Raw genomic sequence first — 21,872 nt, 5'->3', positions numbered from 1 at the left:
TGGAGATTGGAGACTCTGGTGTGAAAGACTGAATTCAGTGAGACCAGTTGGCTCAAGGTGTGACAAGCGTCTGGGGGGAGTTGATAGGGGATCCATAGCATCTGTTTAGGGTGGCATCTGTCACTTGGTTTCAGAGTGTGGCGTGTCTGACCACAGGTCGCCTATTGGTTTACATGGACAGTGTACTTACTGTGAACATCAGAGTATAAGATAGCTTTTGTAACTTGTGTCACCCTTAAAAATCTGTATATACCTCTAAAAGTATAGTTGTGGGTGAAAGAGTAATGTAATATCGTTCTTCTTTTCTTGTTTAATAAATGTTTTATTCTTTTGTTAAAAGTTCATCAGCTGTGACTGTTCGTTAGCCACCCTCCACTTTTCTGAACAAAAAAATAAAAGTTAGGATCTATCAAGCCAGGTTCCACTCTGGGATTTGGCTTGTCCATAAGTAATATCAGCTGGGATCATAACAATTAAAAAAAAAACTAGAGTACCATATACAGTTTTAGTCCCCTTGCATTGAAGCAGTGCAGAGAAGGTTCACTTGACTGATTCCTGGGATGAAGGCGTTGTCTTATGAGTAAACTTTGGACAGGCTGGGCCTGTATCCATGGAGGGTTAGAAGAATGAGAGGTGACCTTATTGACACATATATGATCCTGAGGGTTCTTATCAGGGTGGATGCTGAAAGGATGTTTCCCCTTAAGGGATAGACTAGATCTAAGGGACACAGGCTAAAAATAAGTGGTCTCCTATTTAAGACAGAGATGAGGAGAATTTTTTCTCTCCGAGGGCCGTTAGTCTGTGGGCCATTGACTATTTTTAAGGTTGAGTTAGATGCGTTCTTGGCTGACAAGTGAGTCAAAGGGTATAGGGGTAGGCAGGAAAGTAGAGACCACAATCAGATCAGCCATGATCATATCAAATGGCGGAGCTGGCTCAAGGGGCCAAACACCCTATTTCTGAACCTAATTCGTATGTTTGTATAATTATAATCTTTATAATTTAGTTTATAATTTGTATATATTTGTAAATAAATATGATTTATAGTTTTATTATTTATTTGGAGAGAGCTTGTGATTACTAATGAAAAGCAGTTCTTCACTCAAAAAGTTTGTGAATCACAGTACTAAGACATGTCAGAATAAATAATAATTAATTCACAAATCATTGGTAAAAATAAATGTTGACATTGAAATCTTGATTTAAAAAAACAAGTTATCTTCTATTTGCAATATGCCTAGATTCCTCATCCCAAACAAAATACTTGAATTAATATTTATAAATCTTCTTTTATCCAGGGACGTACTGGCTTACAAGGGTTATCAGGTGACCAGGTAAGTTTTTAACTAACTTGTGGCCTGAAGAATTGTTTATATTGAATATTATACTATTCAGTTTTGATAAAATCTCCAACTAATTGCATAATGATTATTTCCTTCCGAAGAGTTAAATTCAGCAATAGTAAGTACTCCTATTTATGAGTATAATTCTAAATGATGGCTGGATGTTCTTCTAGTGAATTAATTATATTAATGGTGTTAGTCAGAATGATTGGTAATGGTGCATTTGCCCAGGATAAGCTGCCATAGAACATCATTAATGCCCCATGGCATTCTGGAAAAGAATGTTTCATTGATATACAGGGAATGGTGAACTGACATTTAGGGTTGAGTTAGTTACCCAACCAAGCTGTCTGACAGCTTGAGTTGCCTGATATTATGTGATAGGATTCAGTCTCTCTGCTTTGTTGTACCTTTTGAAGTCAGTTGCCAGTCTTCACAGAGTAAAACAGGACAGGTTCAAAAAAATGTTACTTTTTGGATATCAGAGGGAATATTTCCTGTCTTCACAGGGGACCTTACCTGATAAAACCAAGTAGGCAATCAGTTCTCCATTAACTCCTAATCTCACAATTTTGGCAAGAAGGGAAGTGAGATCTTGGACAAACTACAGGGCTCAAAATAAATACATTCTCAAAGATTAATGGTAATTATCATGTGTTACTAAGAGAAACGATGAATGGAATTTGTGAGGTCTTAATATCTAATGAATGCTAAGGGCATCCAACTATATAAGAGCTCAAACTGGAAAACGGGGTTTGGGTAATGGAAGAAAATCCCTGTAATTATCTAAGAAATAGTTGAATGTTGTGATGGGCCTTTCTGGATGGATGAGCTGAGATGACTTATCTATCTTGAGTGATCTCGTGATCTGAAATTATGTTTTTCAATGCATTTGAGACACTCACCTGCTGCAGGTTTCAAACCCTGCCAAACAGATCACAATGGGAATTTCCTTTTTCAAATGCATATTTTATCATTTTTGGCAGGGCATTGGATTTCCAGGACAGAAAGGCGAGAAGGTAGGAGCACACATGTTTCATTCTGCAGAAGTCTTTTTCATATACAATGGAATAGTTTGAAAAAGTATCCCCCATAGACACATCTTCCTTCCGCTTTGCATTCTTTTGAAAGAAGTCAGTAACCACAGACAAAACATGCAATTTGCAAAATTTAAGGTATTGAAACAACATAGTAAACTTGTAAGGTACATCTCTAACCAATTGGATTTCAAAGGTATTGTTAAAATTGTCTTGACATGATTGGCTTAACTGATGAGTTATATCTGAAATATTTAATCCTGTTCTTAAAGAGATATTCACCTGTCTCACCTCAGATGGATGTATTGGTGGTGCTTTCATTGATTCATAATGGAATTAAATTAAAGAACTAATTTACATTGACATTATCCATTAAATTTTATGACTTGGGACTGCTGGGGACTGCAGGCCTTCACTTCATTCACATTGCAGCTAGTTACAGAGTTGACAGATATCTATGGGCGGGCTGCTAAGCTTGCTAATGTCTGTTTTCAACAGCACTCCCATAGGCTTGTTGTTTCAGACAGACAATCATGATTTTATGTTTTTCTGTTCCTTCTCATGTGGTGCTTCAGTGATGAAAAACAGAATAACGTCTTGGGCACAGAAAACATTATTATTTGAGCCGATAAAAGACAGCAGTAGCAAAAAAAAATAAGGCTATGTTTTCGAATGTGAAGGTTTTGCAACAGGGTCACTGTTCTAGTTAATTAGAACTTTATTTTGGAGTAGACAAAACCATTGTACAGATATGATAAGTGCCTGTTTTGCTTAGTGTCTGCAGCCTAGGCTCAAGGATGACATAGGTTGAGAGAGAATTCCAAGCAGGAATGAGCCTGGGTGAACTTTCCTTGCTAGTAACTTGTGCCATTGTACCCTAAATCGTTTAGACTGGTACTGTAAGAATAAAGCTGAGCTTCAGCATGTTCTCCTATTCCTCTTATAAACATGGAGGTCTGCATGTATGACATTCTCATTATTTATACCCCTGCTTATTCCCTCCTTCCCATCAGGGTGAACAAGGTGACCCAGGACATGTTGAACTAACCCAGCCTCCAGAAGAAATTGTCTTTAAAGGAGATCAGGTATAATTAACAAGAAACAGGCATTCAGCAACTACATTATTGTCTGGCAATACAGTGATCCACAGTTATATTAATGTTAGGGCAGTTCACACAAGTAACACCATAGCAAGGGTGTAGGTACTTTTCATTAATGCAAAATGCCACAAATAATCAGTCACAAATTCAAACAGCATAGTACTTAGCATAACAGAATTGTTGAATTGAAATATTTGTAATAGTAAAATCTAAAAGATTGTTCTTTTTCATCAAGTTTATGAAAGAAAAGAAAGGCTTTCATGTATAAAGCACCTTTCAAAACTTTATGATATCCCAAATCACTTTACAGCCAATAAAATACTTATGAAGCGTAGTCATTGTTGAGCTATAGGAAACACAGCAGCCAATTTCCACATAGCAAACTCCAAAAAACAAAGAGAGAACAACCAAATAACCTGTTTTAGTGATGTAGGTAGAGGGACATATGTTAAGATGAACTCCTCTGATCTTCTTTGAAATAGTTCCATGGGATTGTTTATATCCACTTGATAGGGTAGATGGAACCTCAGTTTAATATTTCATCTAAAAGAAGGCACCCCTGTCAGGACAGCACTCTCTTAGTACTTCATCTGAGTTTCAATTTGTGTTCAATTCTCTGGAGTGGGACTTGAACCCACCAACTTCCGTGGCAAGAATGCTAGCAATGAGTGATGGTTGACGCTTTTCACTAACATCTTAATGAAGCTTCCTCACTGTGGCTTACATGATGTAGACATCATCACTGAAACTTTCCGGGCATTTAAAAAATGTAGAGGAGGGGAAATCATAGATCTGTGGAAATGAGGCTTATGTGATTAATTTAAAATCCAGTCATTCATTATCTCCAGAGATATACTGCTAATGGTTTCTGAAGAATGGAGTACAGTCCCTCATGCATTTTCATCTGGGATATAAATTATTTAGCTCTGCTTTACCTGTTACCAAATTATTTCAGCAGCAACCACATCTCCCCACCCCCTCACTGTGAAGTTCTTGGGACAGAAATAGATGTGTATTCAGCCAGAGACATTGAGAAGTATAACTGCATGAGCTGTTAAAGGCCAAATTCTGCACCCACCCCCCCGCCCCCCCAAACCCCACCGCCCCCCTCACTGACGGGATCTTCTGGTCCCGCTGAAGTGAATGGAATTTTGAATGGCCCACCATATCCTCCATGGCAGGACCTGCTGCGCTGGGGCCGGAAAACCCTGGCCCTGATCTTTTAACCAGCTGGGCAGCAGAGTTCAGTTGATGTAGCTCCTATTGCCAATTTCCCATGACCAAGTAGCCAGATTACCTTGTCATTCAGACACGAAGGGTACCTTCCGCTCTTCGTGGCTTATCAGGCTCTGGGGAACTACCCCGGTGGTCCTCCTAGATCTCCAGCAACTGTATGTCTGCCCCAATTTCCCTTCCCAGTTCTCCAGCCACCGTCAGAGGCTTCGAGGTGCCCTATTTGTGACCTTGGCTCTTATCATGCTGCAACTCAAAAGTTCTGGACTTTTACTTCTGCTGCTTGCTGCTGCTGCACTCCCTCTCCTCATGACATGTAGCCCTGCCACCCCCCCCCCGCCCCCGACTTCCCAACCGGTCAAAGACTCTGCTCCCTGCATGGAAGGGTCCAGAGGGGCCGACCAGTTCTCCTGCCCGGCGCTGTCCCCCACTATTGCCACCTGCTGGCAAAGGCCGCATTACACATGGATCCTTTATTAATCTTCCTAGAAAACTCCCTCTGCTGGTATATTTGTGTATTGTGGCCTCAAGTGGATAAAATGCACAATGTAATTTTCAGTGCACCACAGTCATCCCATCTCTACCTATCATCTAGAATGCAGGGTTATTCACTCAGGCCTCTGTGTTAGTTTGGTGGAGGGGGAGGGAAAAGAGCAGGTTCCGTTAGATGGAATGTCTGCAGGTCCAGTAGCGCTTCTAAAGCCTGCTGGCACCCCTCACTAAAAAGGTCAGTATCTGATAGCGAAATTGCTTTCCAACAGTCAAATACACTAATAGGGCAGAATTTTCCATTTGGCAAGTGGGCACGCTCCTGACACACCAGAATGTTAAATGACGCGCGAAGACGTTGGGCGTGCGTCCCAATGTCAGCGCAAAGTCGCGTGATGTTTCGTTTGGTGGGTGCACACCAGAGTCAGCCATGCGTCCGCCAATATTTGATAGGCCTATTAAGGCCATTAACCAGGTAATTAACCTGAATTTTACGCTGTCCGTCCAACCTTACGGTTGGCAGGCTGGCGAGAAGGCCAAGCGGCCTTTGCGTTTTTTAGGAAACCTCATCCATAAGCAGGATGAGATTTTCTAAAGCGTTTACAAATTAAATGAAAACTTTCTTTGAAGAATAAAAACATGTCCCACCTCATCTGACATAGTCACATGATGAGACATGTTTCATTAAATTTTTAATGTACTTATTTATTTTTTTTAAAAAGCGCTTCAACCGCTTTAAGGCAGCTTCACACATGCGCGAAAGAGCACTGGGCCCAACTCTCCCTCCCTCCCCCCCCCCCCCCCGCCCGCACAGGTAGCGCTCAGCGCTACCGCTTGTGATCCATGCAGGGCAGGCCTTAATTGGCCCGCCCACGTGAAATTACGGTGTGGAGCCGATTGCGGGCGGTGGTCAGCTCCGTGTCCACCCCTGCCCGCTCCCGCCAAGCCCACCTGACAAATGGAAAATCCTGGCCATGGTTTTGGTTGAGGTGTATCGGATAATTACTATGCTTCATTCTGATCGTATCAATAATTGCACATTCATTCATTACTGGCATGGCGTAGTGAATTACCAATCAAGAACTCTCTAAATTATGGGGAGAATTTTCTCCTCGTCAGGCGGGCCGGTCAGGAGCGGGCGCTGAGCTGATCGCCACCCGTGATCGGCTGCGTGTCGCCATTTTATGTGGGCGGGCCAATTAAGGCCCGTGCAGCATGACGTGTGCCTGGTCGCGCTCAGCGCTACCTGTGTGGGCGAGGGGAAGAGGGAGAATCAGGGCCTGTGCTCTTTCGCGCATGCAGAGTGCAGGAATCTCCGAGGCACAGAGCTGCCTCAGGGAGATTAACTTCGGATTTAAAGTTTGAAATAAAGAAAGTTGAAAATCATTTATACATGTCCCCTCCATGTGACAGAGTGACATGAGAGGGGACATGTTTATAAAATGCTTAAAAATTTTCATTAATGTAATAAACCCTCCATGAAGAATCATCCCGCCCATGGATGAGGTTTCGTGAAAAATGCGAAGGCCGCCTGGGCTCTTCGCCTGCCCATCAACTTTAAGGTTGGGCAGGCAGCCCTGTCAGATTGGGTAATTACGTTATTAATGGCCTTAACAGGCCTTTGACAGTTCAGTGGGCGCGCAGCCAACTCCAGTGAATGCCCACCGAACGAAAGGTCGGAATGACGCACGGTGATGTCAGGATGCACCCGCACGCCTAACAGAAGAGTCTGCGCCAGGGATTTATTTGTTGTAAAGATGGGACTGATTAGAAACCAATTTTTCCTGCTGTTTATAGTTTTATGTTCAGATCTAAGGACTTACATGTTTATTTAATGATTTCAGTTTATTTGCCTTCCTTCAGTCTTACAGAGGTTAGTAAGGTGACAGTGAATGCTGGTGTGTATTCCTGGAGGCAGGGTTGCTGAAATTTAACTCAAAGTGGAACTCAATGGTAATCTTCTGTCCACTCTGCCGATGATAGTCCTCTGTCCGCACCACCGACGGAACCCTTTACTTGTGTTCATTTCTATCCTTTTTATGTATAAGGTGGAAGAATTTCTGAGGAAGAATAGCTTATGGATTTTTAACTGATTGGTCTACCTTGATATTCACTCTGATCAGGTTCAGTCTTGTTATCTCGAATGAATTAACGATCCAGTTAAATAGAACTGCAGTTAGTGGTAGCAGGATAAAGAGAAAAACTTGCATTTATATAGCACCTTTCACAACCATTGGGCATCCCAAAGCATTTACAGCCAATGAAGTACTTAAGTGTAGTCATTGTTATAACATAGGAAATGCAAAAGCCAATTTGCACACAAAGCTCTTACAAATAGCAACGTGATAATGGCCACATAATCTGTTTTTGTGATGTTAATTGAGGGATAAATATTGGACAGGACACCAGGGATAACTCCTCTGCTCTTCCTCATAATAGTGCCGCAGGATCTTTTCTATCCACCTCAGAGGGCCTCAGTTTTAAAGTCTCTCCCAAAACATTGTACCTCTGATAGTGCAGCACTCCCTCAGTACTGTACTGGAATGCCAGCCTGGAATTTTTATGCTCTAGCCATTGTGGGACTTGGACCTGTAACTTTTGTGGCTCAGAGGCAAGAATGGTATCAAGTGAGCCACAGCTGATAGTATAAAGATCCTAACCTCCTAACATCATTAGAGTTTGCTGAGTGGAACAGTAAACTATACTGTTGCATGGATGCTGTATCAACACCGTTAAATGATTCAATGTAACTAATCATACTGAATAAATATATATATAATACAAATATATTTCAAAGAAATCTTTATCCTTCATAATTCATATAGATAAATCTTTTTTATATGAATACATAAAATAGTTCTTGAATTAAAGGGAAATCACTCATGTCTTACTTTGTGCTACATAATATTGGCTCAATAAATAAAAGAGATCTTGGTGTAAAAAAAACCTTATCTTTCAGGGTGAGAAAGGCCCTAGAGGGCTTCCTGGGCTTATTGGATTTCCTGGACCTCCAGTGAGTACAAAACATTTTTCTGTTCAAATTTGTTGTTGCCATGACACAATCATAGAGCTTCCTACTTCCCGTTATTATGGGAGTGCCATCATCACAAGGACTGCAGTGGATCAAGCAGGGGGAGGAGGGGGGCGTCATTGGCATTTTCCCAGGGTAACTGGGATGGGAAATAAATGCAGCCTTGCTAGCATTGCCTACACCTCCAGAACAAATGCTAAAAAGACAAACTCATTAAATTGAGGAATGAGAAAAGAACCTTTCATTCATTTTTAATGAAGGCTGTTGTTTCAGTCTGTAATATTTAATGTAAATCTATTAAAGCTTGCTTTTGATTTTAAAAAAAATCACTTGTACTTCCTAATAAATTTTCCTGTGCTGTAAATTCGGTTAAGTAATTAAAACCCAAATGAAGTCGAATTTATTTTTTCTCTTTATTTACATCGAGGTTTTCCCTAGCTATGGTGGTGAAAAGGGTGAAAAGGGCATCGTTGGTTTCCCTGGGGATCGGGTAAGGAGCAATACTGATTATTGGTCTATGTACAAATGCTTGCTTCATTTTACAGAATCCTTTCAGTAGAAAATGTGTTGTAATATGTTGGTGTGCAATACAGCGAAATTTAAACTGCAAGTTGAATCTGCAGTATTGATGTGGCTAGAAAATAAACGCTGTGTGATGCAATTTTTAAATGAAAAGTTTCAAATAATGACGATCCTTTCAGGCCATAAAAAGAAAGGGGCCAAATAGGCCACATAAATACAAGGAATATAGGAACAGGTGTAGGCCATTGATCCCATTGGACCTGTTCTGCCATTCAATTTTATCAAGGCTGATCCGGATCTTAACTCATCTTGGTTTCGTAACCCCTAATATCCTTGCCTAATAAAAATGAATCAATCTTAGTTTTGAAATTTTCAATTGACCCAGCCACACATCTTCGTGAGGGAGAAATTTCCAGACTTCCATTGTCCTTTGTGTAAATAAGTACTTCCTGGTTTCACCTCTGAATAGCCTGTTCTGGATTCTCCCACCAGGGAAAATAGTTTATCTATCCTATCAAGTCCTGTAATCATCTTAAACACCTTAATTAGATCACCCTTTAGTCTTCACTACTCGAGAGAATACAAGCCTGCAACCTGTTCACATAATTTAATCCTCTTGGCCCCAGTATAATTCTGGTGAATCTGCCAGCAAGTCAATGATTTATGCGTTGTTAGTGGCTATGATCCTGTAGTTTTAAGTTGCCAATAATGTGACATTGCATTAGCAGTCTGCTATATGAGTCGCTACTATGGGAAGTGAAAGTTTCATACTGGTTTAGAGGAGTTTGTTTTTAAAATGTTGGGATTAAGACAATTTTTCAGGAGCCAAGAAATTGTTAGCGCTCATACCCAACCCAGAAGTATTTAATGTTCCAGCATTGAACTCTTTCAACTTGATGATTGCCACTTAAAATTGAAAATATTTTGAATTAAAAAGTATAGTTTCTATAGAGTGGGAGTTGACCTGTATGCTCATGGTGATCTGTTTCTTTTCAAGGGTGATCCTGGGAAGGAAGGCTTGCCAGGTGTTCCAGGAAGAAAGGTTTAAAATAAATATCTTTTATATCATTTTCATGTTTGATTTACCAAAAAGGTTGCCTGAAACAAGTAAAAATATGTTGGTGTTTTGAAATGCACATTCAGATTTCTCCAATATGCCTCTCAGGCGAAGTTTAGACAACCTTAGTTTCGAACTCACGTTCATGTATAAGGCAAATATGAACAGAATACCAAAGATTACCATGTGAAAAATATTTGATTTGACAACAACAATTTATATTTATATAGCGCTTGTAACAAAGAAGTAAATCCCAAGGTTATTCCAGGAGCATAGTCAGACAGAAGTGGATGCAAATGCGAGAAGTAGGTATTAGCAGATACGACTACAAGTTTGGTCAAAGAGGTGGGTTTTAAGGAGGTTCTTAAAGGAGAGAGAGAAATGGAGAGACGGAAAGGTTTGTGGAGGGAATTTCAGATCATAGGAGGCTAAAAGACTGCTGCCGATGGTGGGTAAATGGTGATGCATAATAGGCTGGAGTCTGAGGAATGGCGAGTTCTCAGAGGGTTGAAGGTTGAAAAATATTACAGTGATAGGGAGGGGTGAGGACATGAAGGGAATCAAAACGCAATAAAAAATAATTTTAAGTTTGAGGTGTGAGCACAGGAGCCAATGTGGATCAACTTGTTCAGGGGTGATGGATTAGTGGGATTTGGTGCAGGATGGGAAAACAGTGGCAGAGTTTTGGACAAGCTGAAGTTTATGGAGGATAACAAATGGGAGGCTTGCCAGATGAACGGTGGAATGGTCAAATTGGGAAGTGACAAAGGCATGTCTGAGGTTTCCTCAGAAGTTAGACTGAGGCAGTAGTAGAGGTGAACAATGCTAAAGTCAGCGCTTTTTCTGAGGGAGAGATATGATACTGAAGCTCGGCCTGGGGTCAAGTAGGATTCTGAGGCTGTAGTCAGTCTGCTTCAGTTTGAGATGCTGACCAAGGAACAGATTGGATGAAAGGAACCTTTTTATTATTTAAGCAACATTTCAGTGCAGCTAGGAACAGACAATTTAGACTTTCTCTGATAGATGTATTAAGTGTTTGCTCTGTTCAGTGTGCCACTGCATTGTTGACAAGTGTGATATGTCGCTAGTGTCAATTTTCTGGGTGCACATCACATTGAGTAATAAATAAGGGCACAACCACCTAGCAACTGTTCCAATGAGAATGCTGCTTCAAGCTCCGACTGTTGTTGGGCAACATCTTATCGTCTTATTGGGACAGAGTGACCCAGTTATGCCTTCCAACTACCTACACTGTCACAAATAGAATGCACATTTCACCAATAGAACAATGTAGCTTTATAGATTCTCATATCCCCCAGTTTTAGCAATTCAGCAATAAGGTGACAAACATGTTCATCTAAAATAATCTTCCTTCCATTTTAGAATATAAAGCCTGATTTGCCTTCAGCATCTTAACCACTAATATTTCATACTATCCATTTTAGGGACAACGTGGACTCACTGGTAGACCTGGACCAGATGGCTATCCAGGAAGAGAGGTATTTTGATAAATATTAACAAATATTTACCTATATCAAAGCAGCTAATTGAAATAAATGAAACAAATGATTTTACATCCCAATTGTGCATGAACAATTTTTTTTGGTCAAGCTTATAAGCATTTTTACAAAGTATTTATATTTTCCTACTGCACTGGTGGGAGTGGTGTATTGGAATCAGATAACACATATTCATCAATAGTTCAGTAAAGGATTGCAGTAGCTTATAAAGTTAATTCAAAAGTCAGATTTCAGGGCACTGTTTAGTATTATAGGTTAGCGCATTGTCACTTCATATGTAAGTTTGGATTCAGTTAAAACCAATGGAATGATCATGTCCTATTTTTTAGCTGCACAGGTCCTGAATGAAATGACCTCGAGCAGTAACAAACTAGTTCAAAGTGCTGTGAATCTCTAGCACAAAATCTCTCACTGATTGGCAGTCTCATTCAGAGATGTTATAAACAACACGAGAGCTGTAGATAAGGTGTATTGTTGAGGCAATAGAGGAAAGCTTTGCTTCATATGTGTTTGTAGGTTGCTTGGTGCTGATGGTAGATGCCTAAAATTGGAGAACTTTTGTATTCCCCAACTGAAAAACTAAGTTTCTAATGGAGACAGGTTCCTGTTATTTGAAAATATTAGGGGTAAGCATTTCGGTGGCACCTTCAGTTTTATTTTTTAAAATAAACTTTAATACTGCTGAAAAAAGACACATCCTGGCAAAGCTTTTTTTTGCCTTGCACTCATCAGGACAGATGCAAGAATGCCAAATTTCCAAGGGAACAGCAATTTATACTGCATGAGAAAAGGGGTGCTAATTAGTTGGCAAGTTGGCTCAGATTGGTCAATACATTGCCATGGCGAATGCACCAGGGATCTATTGTTTATTCAAAGAAGGTGCACCATCTGGACATATTCCTTTTGCCTGCAGAGATCAGGTCCCAGCTTATGAATATATATAGCTTCTAGCAAGCGTAAATGAGCTACAATCCAAGCCTGACTGTTAATCTTAAATTGGTTGTTAGTGTAACTCTCAGCACACTCGGGATTGTCCAGCAAGTGCTGACCAATCTCAGAATCACATCTAATATTAGACATTATGTTCTGAGCTTTACAAGCATGGGCTGGTTGAGTGCGGTCAGTATTGTGAACAGCTGAAGGGATGTGCTGTTTGATACGATCCAGTAGTTGGGACCTATGGCCTATGTACCTGGCATCGCATCAGCACTGAAATTCATATATAAAACAGTCATTTGGTAGTACAGAACATGAGTATTGCTGAAACAGTCACCATCAGTGGTGCATTCTCCATGGCAACGCCACTTGCCAACAAATTAGCACTCTCTTCACATACAGTATAATTTGTTGTTTTCCCCTTATATTGGTATTCTTGTGAGTGTCCTGATGAATGCAAGGTGAAAAGCTTAGACATGTCTCTTTTTCCAGCAATATTCATATATAAGGCGCCACTTTCGGTGATATTCTGCCAATCACACAAATGAGTAATGTGGAATATGATTTTCAGTGCCAGTGTGATGCTAGTTATGTAGGCCATACATCCCAAAGACTAGCGGATCATATCAAACACCATGTCCCAGCCGCTGTTCATAATTGGGCAAGGTACAGACTATACCCAACCGTGCTTGCAAAACTCAAAACACAGTGTCCAACATTAGGTGTAATTCTGTAATTGGACAACATTTATTAAATAATCCTCAGTATGCTAAGAATTACACTGACAACTATGTGTGGCACATTTGCATGTACTGGAAGCTACATATATTACTACACAGGGCCCTGTTCTTTGCAGGCAGATAGAACATGTACACACATTGCACCTGTTTCAGCTAATCAAACTAAGTGACAGCCATTCGCTGACTCATTCCTCAGGGCAATGCCTTGACCAATCAGGGACAAGCTGCCTGGTTTAAAATTCCAACAATGCTTGACAGTTAACTGTCAGTCACCATCACTGGTTCATTCTCCATGGCATCGCCTCTACCAATCAGAGTCCACTTGCCAACTATTCAGCACTCTCATAGAGTAGAAATTGTTGTTTTCCCTTTATATTGATATTCTTGGGAAGTGTCCTGATGAGTGCAAGGCTAAAAGCTTTGACATATCTCTTTTTTCAGCAATGTTATAATTTTGAGAAAAATTAGACAACGGCCCAGATTGTCGCTCCTGGGTCAAGTGCGCTGAGATAGGAGAATTCCCAGCCTGACCTTGCAGAGGCTGCTGGGTGTGGAGGTGGGTTGGGCAGAAGGCCTGCCTCTGTGCTCTGCACTTCATTGAATTAAGCTAAAATATTGAAACAGAAAACAGTCCTTACCCTCCACTCACTCCCTATGCTCTGCCTATGCCACCTCATGACCCCCACCTATCCCCTGGCCGCTCATATCCCCTATACCAACCCATACCTCCATGTCCCCAAGGCACCCTATGCCAACCCATGCCTTTACCCACCCCCAAGGCACCTCACATCCCCTAAGCTTCCCACATCCCCATGTCTGTTCATAGCTCCTATGCCAATCCACTACCATTCCATGCCCTCACCACTCTTTGCCCTTACTCCCTCCATGCCAACTCATCTAGTATTCTTTGACAGTTTTTTGACAGCTTTGACAGTTTTTTGACAGCTTTGACAGTTCTTTAACAGCTTTGACAGTTCTTCGACAGCTTTGTCAGTTCCAATGATTTTGTGCACTTTTTACACACAATCAGGTTTACTTTTAACAATCCCAAAAGGTGCCTTGCCTCTCCCAAAGTGTGTCTTGCCTCTCTGAAAGGTGCCCCGGGACCATATCCAAAAGACTATCTTACCCTGGCTATCCAAATGAATCCACCAAGTTCAGACCTCCTCTTACCCGGTCTAATCTGCACACTCCAGGTTTCACACTCCTGGCCTATCAAAATTCCACTTCAATGGAGGCAGCCAGTGATTTAAATGGCCAGATGCCTCCGTAAATCGCGCATGCATGAACCCCAGCCTGACTCTAGTAGCACCCCCACGAAAATAGGAAATGCCATGTGCACTGACAGGATTTAGGATTTCTGGGCTCGGCCACCATTTTCAACATGGTGGAGAGGCTCTCCATCATAGCCAAAATCTAGGCCAATGTTTGAGAGTTGAGCTATAGGTAGAAGGAAAGGATGTGATAATTATATTAATACGCCCTAAAAGGAAATCTATCTGTTATGCTTCTTTCAGGGTGACAGAGGCGACCCAGGACCTACTGGACCACCAGGACCCACGATCTGTGACCCTCAGAGAGGTTTGAAACTACGAAGTTGATAGTTCCAATCACCTGAGCCAGATTTTTAAAAAATAACAATAATTGCCCAAATCTTCTAGTCACTAGATCATCAGGGATGGGGCATACACTGAAAGATGAATGTGGAAGTCCTGATGCAGACATACGTAAAAATTGCCCAGGAAGTTTGACCTTCCAATGGGATGATTCCCTGCTGCCTGGGACCCTCTGCTCATGTCTCTGACCTTGGAAATGTTAAACAGTTTAATATCTGCTCTAACTTGGTGGTTAGCCTGTGTAACTCCAACTGAATACCTCAACAGACTCCATCCAATCAACCTCCCAACCACTTGAATACCCGACCACCTGACTACCCACCTCGCCCACTTACCCGCCTCATCCACCTCACCCACTGACCCACCTACCCATTTACACACTCACCCACCTACCCATTCACCCGCTCACCCATTCACTAACTGACCCACTTACTGAAAGACTTGGACTTTTAGAAGCTTCCCTGAATGTGGCAGCAGGCACCGTTGTATAAAGGGGGTGTTTTCTCCCTTCATCCATCTCTTCTTGCACCTGATCTTCTCCAGGGATGTTTGTGATGATCCTTCGATGCATCAGCCAGGATCGGAAGTCCTGTCTGAAAAATCGTAAAAGGATTAGGTTACAGATATCATTGCGGGCAGTGTCAATGTGCTCAACATCGACCCACACCGGAAGATTTGGGCCAACATTTTTATGTGCAAAGTTATACCTTAATTTCAGGTGTTGCAAGCGATTGTCTTAGTCAAAGTAGACGTTTACAATTTCATTACAAGTAAGAATAGGTCTCCTTGCCAGTCTAATATTCTTACTTGTAAATGGCAACTTTGGTAAAGCGCTTCTGTCCTTAAAGATTATCTTACTAGCATTTCAGACCAGACTGTTTGGGCATAGAAAAACATTTTGTTGGAACTTACTTCTGCCACGATAACTATGCAGGCTACTTTCTTTCAGAATGTCACTGCCTAAATTCTAGAATTCAATTCAGAATACTGTCTTCCAAATATATGTTGACTTTTAAAACTACTGAATTCCATAAAACAACAAAAATAAAATGCAATAATATTTTATTATTCAAATCATTTCTCTGGCTCTTCCTAAATGAATAGTTAAGCCATACGGATAAGGAAGATCTCAAGTTCAGTCCCTAGTCTGTGCTAAGTAAGGTGGTCTTGTGATGCAGTGGGTAATGTCCCTGCCTCTGAGCCAGAAGCTCTGGGTTTGAGTCCCATCCTGGACTTGATGGTTGTGAAAGGTACATTCGTAACATGGCCAAACAGGTTGATAATCAACCTATTAAGTCCTTCCAATATGCCTGTGGCAGAGGGTAAGAGTGGGAGTGCCTCTTAGTCAGCCATGCTTGATGCAAAGTGGTGCCCCTTGTGCTATAGCCTCTGGTGACCTGACCCAAGAAAAACTAGCCATGGAAACAAACGTAAGCATGTGCTTTGTGTGTCATTAGACACTGGAAAACTCCAAGTCTATGCTAAGTAAGCTGATCTGAACCATGAAAGTTGAAGGAATCCTTCAGTTGACTAAGATTCCTAGCTAATTGCTAACCAGTGACTCCTATTGAAAGAAGTATGCATTGGTGTTGGAGTCATACTTGGCTGTCAAATAACCAAGTTAAATAACATTTGAGTAATTCATAGGATATACAGCACAGAAACAGTCCATTCGACCCAACCAGTCCATGTCAGTGTTTTTGCTCCACTCAAGCCACCTTTCATCGTTCCTCATTAAAATCTATCATCATGACCCCCTATTCCCTTCTCCCTCATATGCTTGTGTAGCTCTTCCTTAAATGCCTCTATGCTTTTCGCTTCAACCATTCCCTGTGGTAACGAGCTCCACATTCTCACCACTCTTTGGATAAAGAGGTTTCTTCTGAATTTCCTATTGGATTTGTTGGTGACTATTCTATATTGATAGTTATGCTCTTTCCCACAGGAAGGAACATTCTCCCTCTGTATCCACTCTATCAAATACTTTCATAATTTTAAATACCGCTATTGGGTAACTCCTTAGCCTTTTTCTCCCAAAAGAAAAGAGACCCGGCCTGTCAATCCTTTCCTGATACATATGCCCACGCATTTCTGGTATCACCCTTGTAAATCTTCTCTGCACCCTCTCCAGCACCCCCATATCCTTTTGATAATATGGCGACCAGAGTTTCACACAGTGCTCGAAGTGTGGTCTAACCAAGGTTCAATACAGGTTTAACAAACTTACTTACTTTTCACTTCTATCCCTCTAGAAATAAAACCTTGTGCTTGGTTTGCTGTTTTACGGTCTTGCTAACCTGTGGCGCAACTTTGGTGTATTTGTACTCCGAGACCTCTTTGTTCCTTTACCCTGCCTGAACTTGTATCTTGTATGAATAAGTGACTTCCCAATTCTTCCTACCAAGCAACACTGCCTTATATTTAATGGTGTTGAGTTGCATGATTTACACCTGTAGCACTATACCCCAGCTAAGTGTTAATGCTGCTGGTGGGGTGAGGTGGAGTAGGGGTGGGAGGGCAAACTTTGAAATTAGTATCTTGAAAATTGAAATGTATTTTTCCATCATTCAGGAAATGTTTTAATGATTACTGTTATGCATACTGTTTTAAACATCATTAAGAAGACATTGAATAGTTTTTGATAAAAAGGAGAATTCCATTATTCTTAATAACATTAGCTTTGTGTTACAGGAGACCCAGGTAGGCCAGGTTTACCAGGCAGAAATGGAGAACTAGGATTCCCAGGATCCCCCGGTCAACAAGGCAGACCAGGTGAAATTGTACCAGGTAATAGTTTACCTTAGCTTGTAGTACATACTGTTATTTAATGATATAAAGGGTAAAGTGGCAACAGTTTACAACACAGCCTTAACCTTTCAAAGATATAGGTACATTGTGGCATGTAGCACATAGTATTTCTAGCTCTGCGATCTGGGTTTCATTTGATTGGATGTTAAGAGAGTTTTCAAGCCAGACTAGCAATGCAAGATTACTATGAAATGATATTAGGAAACATCCAATCCACCTCAGATCAGGTGGGAATCCCACCCACTGCACAAAGGGCTCAGTAACTTGTCATTACTTTGCCCTCAGTTGGCAGACTTACTTAGAAAGAAGCCCAAGATGACTCTTGGAAAATGAAAGTGAAGAAATTGTTCCTCTGACCCAGTTTTCAGGAGGAAACTATGTATAAAAAGTATCGGTTTCTTGTGCAATGCCCTCACCTCTCAAGGATGACTGAAATGCTTGAACCCCATCTTGAATTCAGCAATTTTATTTTCAGGCATCGCTGGCTCCTTTCACATGTGTAAAAGGGGACATAACAGATAATCAATTTCTAGTCAGTAGGGAGTTTCTCTGAGTGGAACCAATGCAGTGTTTGACTTGTCTCTAACCTATAAAACACCTGAACTAAGAGTAGATGATGTACCACTGGTTACAAAAGTTGAGAAAGTGTTCACTTTCCCAATTCTTGAACCTCACATCTTCATGACAGCAATTTACTCTCCTACCTTATAAAAAAAAAATCGTCATCAGGGAGAAACTCATGTTCAAATTGATTTGATTTGCCAATATGGAAATGTAAACTAAAGTATTGTTTTGTTTAACTCCTATTTGTTTAATGAAGTAATTTTTTCCCTGTTTATTCTAAAGAGTTCATGTAGCATGCAAATGTGCAACACATTTCCTGACCTTTACCAGTTCGACTCTTGAACTAGTCAGCAGGAGGCATAAGATTAACTCGAATCCTGTGATTTTCCCTCCTTTTTCGAAAGCACTCGCGAACACTCCATAAACTCTGGTTGAGACTAGTGCGTAAACATGCAGTGAACTTTAGGGTGAACCTATTTCCCAAATATTGCATTGCACCATTTGGCTGTCTTTAAATAAATGATTTGTTTGAAGATGTTTATATCATTCTTAAAATTTGTAAATCATGATTCTTTTGCAATAAGACCCTGGGAATGACTTTAATGATCCTTCAATTAGACCCTTTCAACATTTTGGGTTCTATATTGCCAGTGTGAAGTGACAGCAAGTTTAATGCAATGGTTACGGGCACAAAGTTCCCAAAGTTGGTATTCCCTCCTTGTCAATTTGAAATCCATCTCACATATAAAACTGAATATATATTACTTGGTTTTTGGTGCCAATATCATTTTTGGGGAGCAATTGCAAGCAGAATTCTATGTTCTCCTGCTGGCGGGTTTTTTAGGCGTGGGAGGGGTGAGCGTAAACTTCCATCGGATGGCCTTCCCGACAGGTTCCTGCCTGCCCTGACCTCTCTGCAATTTTATGTTGGGACGGACGAGGCCCAGTCGCCCTTGACCCAGTTGAGGGCCTTAAGTGGCCAATTACTGACCACTTAAAGGCCATTTCCCACCCACCCACTACCAGGAGGAGTTCCGAGGTATGGGGGAGGCCCAAAAGTAAATCAGGTTCAGGTCTCGAGCGGGAAGGTGGGGAGCGTCTCCATCAGAAGCCCCCTTTTAACCCCGGGCACCCCCCCCCCACCCTACAAGGTCTGGTAACTACAGGACCTCCTTCCCTCCTCCTTCTCCACTGACACCCCAATCCCCCTCTGTCCACCCCACCTCCCCCACCTCACCAGGGCCTCCCCTACCCTCCCTGCCCTGAGACCCCCAAAATTTACCTGTCCCTGGAATCCCAGGACATAGGCCAGAATCTTCCGTATGGCGTGCAGGGGTGGGCCCTGCATGCCGATGCATAAGATGACGGACAGTGATGTCGGGCGTGCGCGCCATTCTGATCTTCAGTTCGGCGGGCCCGCAGCGGAGTCGGCTGTGTGCTTGCCAAACTATCAAAGGCCTGTTAAGACTGTTAATAACCCAATTAAACTGATTGTCTGGGCTGCCCGTCCAACCTTAAGGTGGCCTTCGCATCTCTCATGAAACCCCATCCACGGGCGGGATGAGATTTCATGAAGGGTTTATAAACTAAATAAAAAATTTTTATTAAAATACATAAACGTGTCCCAGCTCGTGTGACACTGTCACATGAGGGGACATGTCTGAGTAATTTTTTTTTTCTTTTTTGCAGTGTTTTATTCTTAAATTAATCTCCCTGAGGCAGCTCACGTGCGCGAAAGAGGGCAGGCCCTGACTCTCCCTCCTCCGCCCCCCCCCGCCCGCACAGGTAGCGCTGAGTGCTTTCAGGTGCGCGTCACGCTGGGCGGGCCTTAATTGGACTGTCCACGCAAAATGGCAGCGCACAGCTGATCGCCGCCCGTCCACCTGCGGCCGGTCCCCGAGCCGCCCACCCGACGGGGAGAAAATTCTCCCCTTAGGCTGTGGGGACTGCCCCCAGTCCCGGCCACTGCAGCTTCTGGCACTGCAGGGACTAAAGAGCTATTGGCCAGCCAGATTGACCGGCAGGTCTCTGAGGCGGGACTTCCTCCCGAGTGAGGAGCAGAAGGCCCGTCGTTAGCCAATTAACACCCGTTTGAGCATTAAATCGCTGCATGGGGTGGGGGGCTGGGCAGGCAGTGTCGGCGAGGATGTGTTTCCCGCTCACTCTTCCGATGGCGGGGAGGGGAACCCTGCCATCCTAAAAATCCTGGCCGGCATGTAATTCTCCACAATAATGCTTGCTGCTAAAACGGGCACACCTATCCTACTGAAGGCAGGTCATGTACTACATTTGCTACAAGTCGTGTCCAGGAACAAATATTAGCTCTTGCACTGTAAATGAAATCAATTGTTACAATATCTATAAATGTGCCAGTAACCCAATGAACTGAAAGGAAGATCAGGCAAAGAGTCTACCCACTACCATGTTCCACTATAGACTGTCTGGTAAATGATGACTCGTGGGTAGCAGTTGTACTGTTATGGAAGATTATAACTGTAGGTCATTACTGTCAGTAATAATGCTCACGTTTTTTACTGGGCAGAATAATTGCCATTTCTTATGATTAAAATTTGCGATCTTCAGAATTATTAATTCCACAGGATCAGAATCTGATGTAATTTTGCCATTTTGCTATTATAAAAGCTTCCAAAATTTGAATTGCTGCTAATATTTCTCCCTTTCTTTCACTAAGCCATTTTCTCTTGGTTTAGATTCAAATCACTAGTTTAGCACTCAGAGACACCCTACTTTTCCTTCTACTGCAATTATATTTGCCTCCTGCAAAAAGATACATTAGTTGATACAGTTAGCAGCTATTTCTTTGATCAAATTATCATTAAAGATATGTTTTCTGTGCAGGTTTACCAGGTCTGGCAGGGTTTCCAGGGTCAGATGGCCCTAAAGGAGAGAAAGGACAGAAAGGAAATGCCGATTGCCCAAAACCAAAGCCAATCCCAGGTCCTCGAGGGCGTCAAGGCTTAGTAGGACCTCAAGGTCCCCGTGGTGTAAAAGGCACCCCAGGTATATAAAAATATGGTCGGAAGTCTATTTGATAATCAGTCCGCAAACATAATATGTCCAAGGTACATCTCACTCGAAGTTGAATGCTGGAAGGAGTCAAACATGTCTAAATTGAAAGTCTTTATTACAAGCACAGTCATTCATAGCTCAGCACAGCAAACTGAAGACATGGTGAGGAGAAAGCATTGTCTTGGAGTCCTCGGCACTGACTCTGGACCCAGGAAGTCAAGTCAATCAAGACCTAGGAAGTCTCCTGCTGTTAACCACATGCCACAACTGATAAATGAATATTTCTCCATTTTTAACACCAATTGGAGGAAACACTGAGGAAAGCAGGGACACAAAATATGCTCTGGCTATGGGGCCTTCATGTCCATCATGTCAAGCTTGCTTTGGTACCACTGCCATTTACAAACTGTCTGAGTCCTAAAGGACATGGCTGCCAGGCTGGGCCTAGGTCAGGTGAAGAAACCCACATGATAATATAACCTACTTGACCTTGTCCCCACTAACCTTACTGTTAGAGGTCTGTCATTGCAGCCCCAGGGATTCACTTTAAGAGCTACACAGAGCAGTGTTCTCAGCCAACTGTCTTTATCCATGTCATTAATGATCAGAATTTTAGGAATAGGGCTGTTTGCTGTGTTCAACTGCATTCACAGCTCTTCCAATAATGAAACAGTCCTTACTGGGTTATAGCAAGATTTGGAAAACATCTAAGTTTGGGCTGACAAGTAACAGGGAACATTCAGATCAAATAAGTACCATCTCTAACAGGAAAAGGCCCAACCATTTATCTCTTTAATGCCATCATTATTGCCAAGTCCACCACCATCAACACCATGTCAGCTA

General features: G+C 41.9%; 1 protein-coding gene and 1 long non-coding RNA gene across 2 annotated transcripts in view; both read left to right on the top strand.

Annotated features, from left to right (window-relative positions):
• The first annotated feature begins 8,675 nt into the window (after positions 1-8,675).
• LOC144693922 (uncharacterized) lies at positions 8,676-20,973 on the top strand. Its single transcript, XR_013579617.1, has 6 exons — positions 8,676-8,726; positions 9,756-9,800; positions 11,261-11,314; positions 14,529-14,592; positions 17,319-17,414; positions 20,859-20,973. It is a non-coding gene; the product is annotated as an uncharacterized LOC144693922 (long non-coding RNA).
• The window catches only part of LOC144694087 (uncharacterized), a 34,183-nt gene continuing 32,542 nt past the window's right edge, over positions 20,232-21,872 (top strand). The window contains exons 1-2 of the mRNA XM_078564448.1: positions 20,232-20,274; positions 20,859-21,020. Coding sequence (XP_078420574.1) covers positions 20,232-20,274; positions 20,859-21,020 — 205 coding nt within the window. The remainder of the gene's footprint in view (positions 20,275-20,858; positions 21,021-21,872) is intronic.

Source organism: Cetorhinus maximus, chromosome 19 (assembly GCF_964194155.1).
Source record: "Cetorhinus maximus chromosome 19, sCetMax3.hap1.1, whole genome shotgun sequence".
Classification (NCBI taxonomy): domain Eukaryota; kingdom Metazoa; phylum Chordata; class Chondrichthyes; order Lamniformes; family Cetorhinidae; genus Cetorhinus; species Cetorhinus maximus.
The sequence above is the reverse complement of the archived record's forward strand: the minus strand, read 5'-3'. Positions and strand labels throughout refer to the sequence as shown.